The sequence below is a fragment of the Petaurus breviceps genome, unplaced genomic scaffold (genome assembly GCF_028583685.1).
Source record: "Petaurus breviceps papuanus isolate PSGF00001 unplaced genomic scaffold, PetGlider_PUasm1.0 139, whole genome shotgun sequence".
In the NCBI taxonomy this organism is placed as follows: domain Eukaryota; kingdom Metazoa; phylum Chordata; class Mammalia; order Diprotodontia; family Petauridae; genus Petaurus; species Petaurus breviceps.
Genome location: NW_027185697.1, coordinates 13,704,115 through 13,706,135, shown reverse-complemented (window position 1 = coordinate 13,706,135; position 2,021 = coordinate 13,704,115). Strand labels below are relative to the sequence as shown.

Below are 2,021 nucleotides of genomic sequence, written 5' to 3'. Positions count from 1 at the left end.
CCTTTTCTCTAGAAATCCAGAAGAGTTACGAGTGCGCCAACTTCGGTGAGCAGGGCATCACTCTGGGCTGCTGGGACATCTACCGTCACGACATTGACTGCCAATGGGTCGACATTACCGATGTGCCCCCTGGGGACTATTTATTCCAGGTACTGCTTCAGGGTACCCCTCCTCCCCCTCCCAATCCAGAAGAGCAGCTGGACTGGGGAGGGAGAAAGGAGGAACTTGTCATTTCTCTCTTGCAACAGCCTGCCTGATGTCCTGTCTATCCCCTTGCAGTGGGAGCTGGGCACCACCCCTCCCACCCTGCCCAGACTAATCTCCCAGGCCATCCCTGCCCGCTCCCCTGCTCCATCCTCCAGCAGCAGCCTAGGATTCCAGAGTTTTGGGCCCACAACTCCATATATCCATATGACCATTCTATCCATTCTTCACTGGTGTCAGACTCCACTAGAAGCCCCAGGATGACCTTGAGAACCATAGGTGGACACGATCTCCGTTGAATTGTACTTTTTATTTGTTTTCTTGAACATTTCCCAATTCCGTTTTCATCTGCTCCGGCCTGCATTCTGGGCTGTTTTCAGGGGCCACTGGTTTGACTCTGCCCCCTTTCATATGATCTTCTGATACAAACATGAAAAAAAATAATCCTGCCCTCAAGGAGTTTATAATCATTTGAGAGGATGAATTGTGGCCACAGACAGATGTAAGCCAAGTGTTAAACACCTGCTATTGCTCTATACTCTTCATGACCCATTTAGGGTTTTCTTGGCAAAGATACTGGAGTGTTTGCCATTTCCTTCTCCAGTTCATTTTACAGATGAGGAGACTGAGGCAAGCAGAGTTAAGTGACTTGCCCAGGGTCACCCAGCTGGTAAGTGTTTGAGGTCAGATTTGAAGTCAGCAAGATGAGTCTTTCTGACTCTAGGCCCGGTGCCCCCAGCTGCCTCCATGAGGTCAGACAAGAGATTGGAGGAGGCAATGGTCGCCACTCATTGGAGAATGGGCCAGGCTTTGTCCCAACGGTAGCAGGTGAGATGGGCCCAGATAAGGTCCTCCTAACGCTGCATCTCTGTGGTTCCTATCTGCAGGCAAAGATGCAGCCTGGGGGCTGACCCCCACAAAAAGGCACGGGCTCGGGAGAGAAAATGGGATGAGGCAAGGGCAGCTGGCCCAGCCTGCACTGGCTGCTGGGAGTTAGTCCGGGAGGCTGTTCCCCACTGGGCAGGCAGTCTACACTCCTGCAGCTCTGCAGACGTGTCTCTCTGAGCCTTCTCCCCTTCACGCCCCCTCCCCTTGCCCAGTCGGGTGGCATGGTGGGTAACCAGGAATGTTCAGTCCAGCTTTGAGACTGTTCCAAGGAATGTGGCCAGCCCAGGGCCCAGTCCTTTCCCCCACCCTGCTGATAGATCTCAACACCTTTGGAGACACAACCACAAGGGGAGGGCAGGGCAGGAATGAGCCAGCCTGGCAATTCTGCTCAGGGCCAGCCAGAACCGCAGACTTAGAGAGGGAAGGGCCCATCAAACATCTGAGGAATCATTTTTATATTTACCAAGTCAGCATCAAGGTATGTGTGTCCATCCATCCACCCATCCACATATAATGGGGCAATATGTCATACATACACGTCTCACTAGATTTTTATTTAATTTTTCCAGTGAATAAAAATCCATCTTCTTTGCCTCCCACCTACTCCTCCCCATTGGAGAAAAGAAGGAACAAGAAAACCTCTGTAACAAATACGCCTCATTGGGCAAACCAAATACCTGCATTGGCCACATCCAAAAATGAGGGTGTCTCATTCTGCTCCTGAGTCTGTCTCTGTCCTCTCAGAGGCAACTGCTGAGATTGGGCATGGGCACTGAGGAGTTCCCAAGTCTTTCAGAGGCCTTTGTAGTGTGTGTGTGTGTGTGTGTGTGTGTGTGAGAGAGAGAGAGAGAGAGAGAGAGAGAGAGAGAGAGAGAGAGAGAATGTGTGTGGGTGTGAGTGTGTGCGTGAGAGTGTAAGTGTATGTGGGT

At 51.4% G+C, this 2,021-nt stretch overlaps 1 protein-coding gene across 2 annotated transcripts in view; it reads left to right on the top strand.

Moving 5' to 3' along the window:
- LOXL2 (lysyl oxidase like 2) overlaps nt 1–2,021 on the top strand; it is a 154,035-nt gene that overhangs the window by 143,952 nt on the left and 8,062 nt on the right. For both annotated transcript variants that reach the window (XM_069066818.1, XM_069066807.1), the window contains exon 12: nt 13–149. In XM_069066818.1, coding sequence (XP_068922919.1) covers nt 13–149 — 137 coding nt within the window. The remainder of the gene's footprint in view (nt 1–12; nt 150–2,021) is intronic.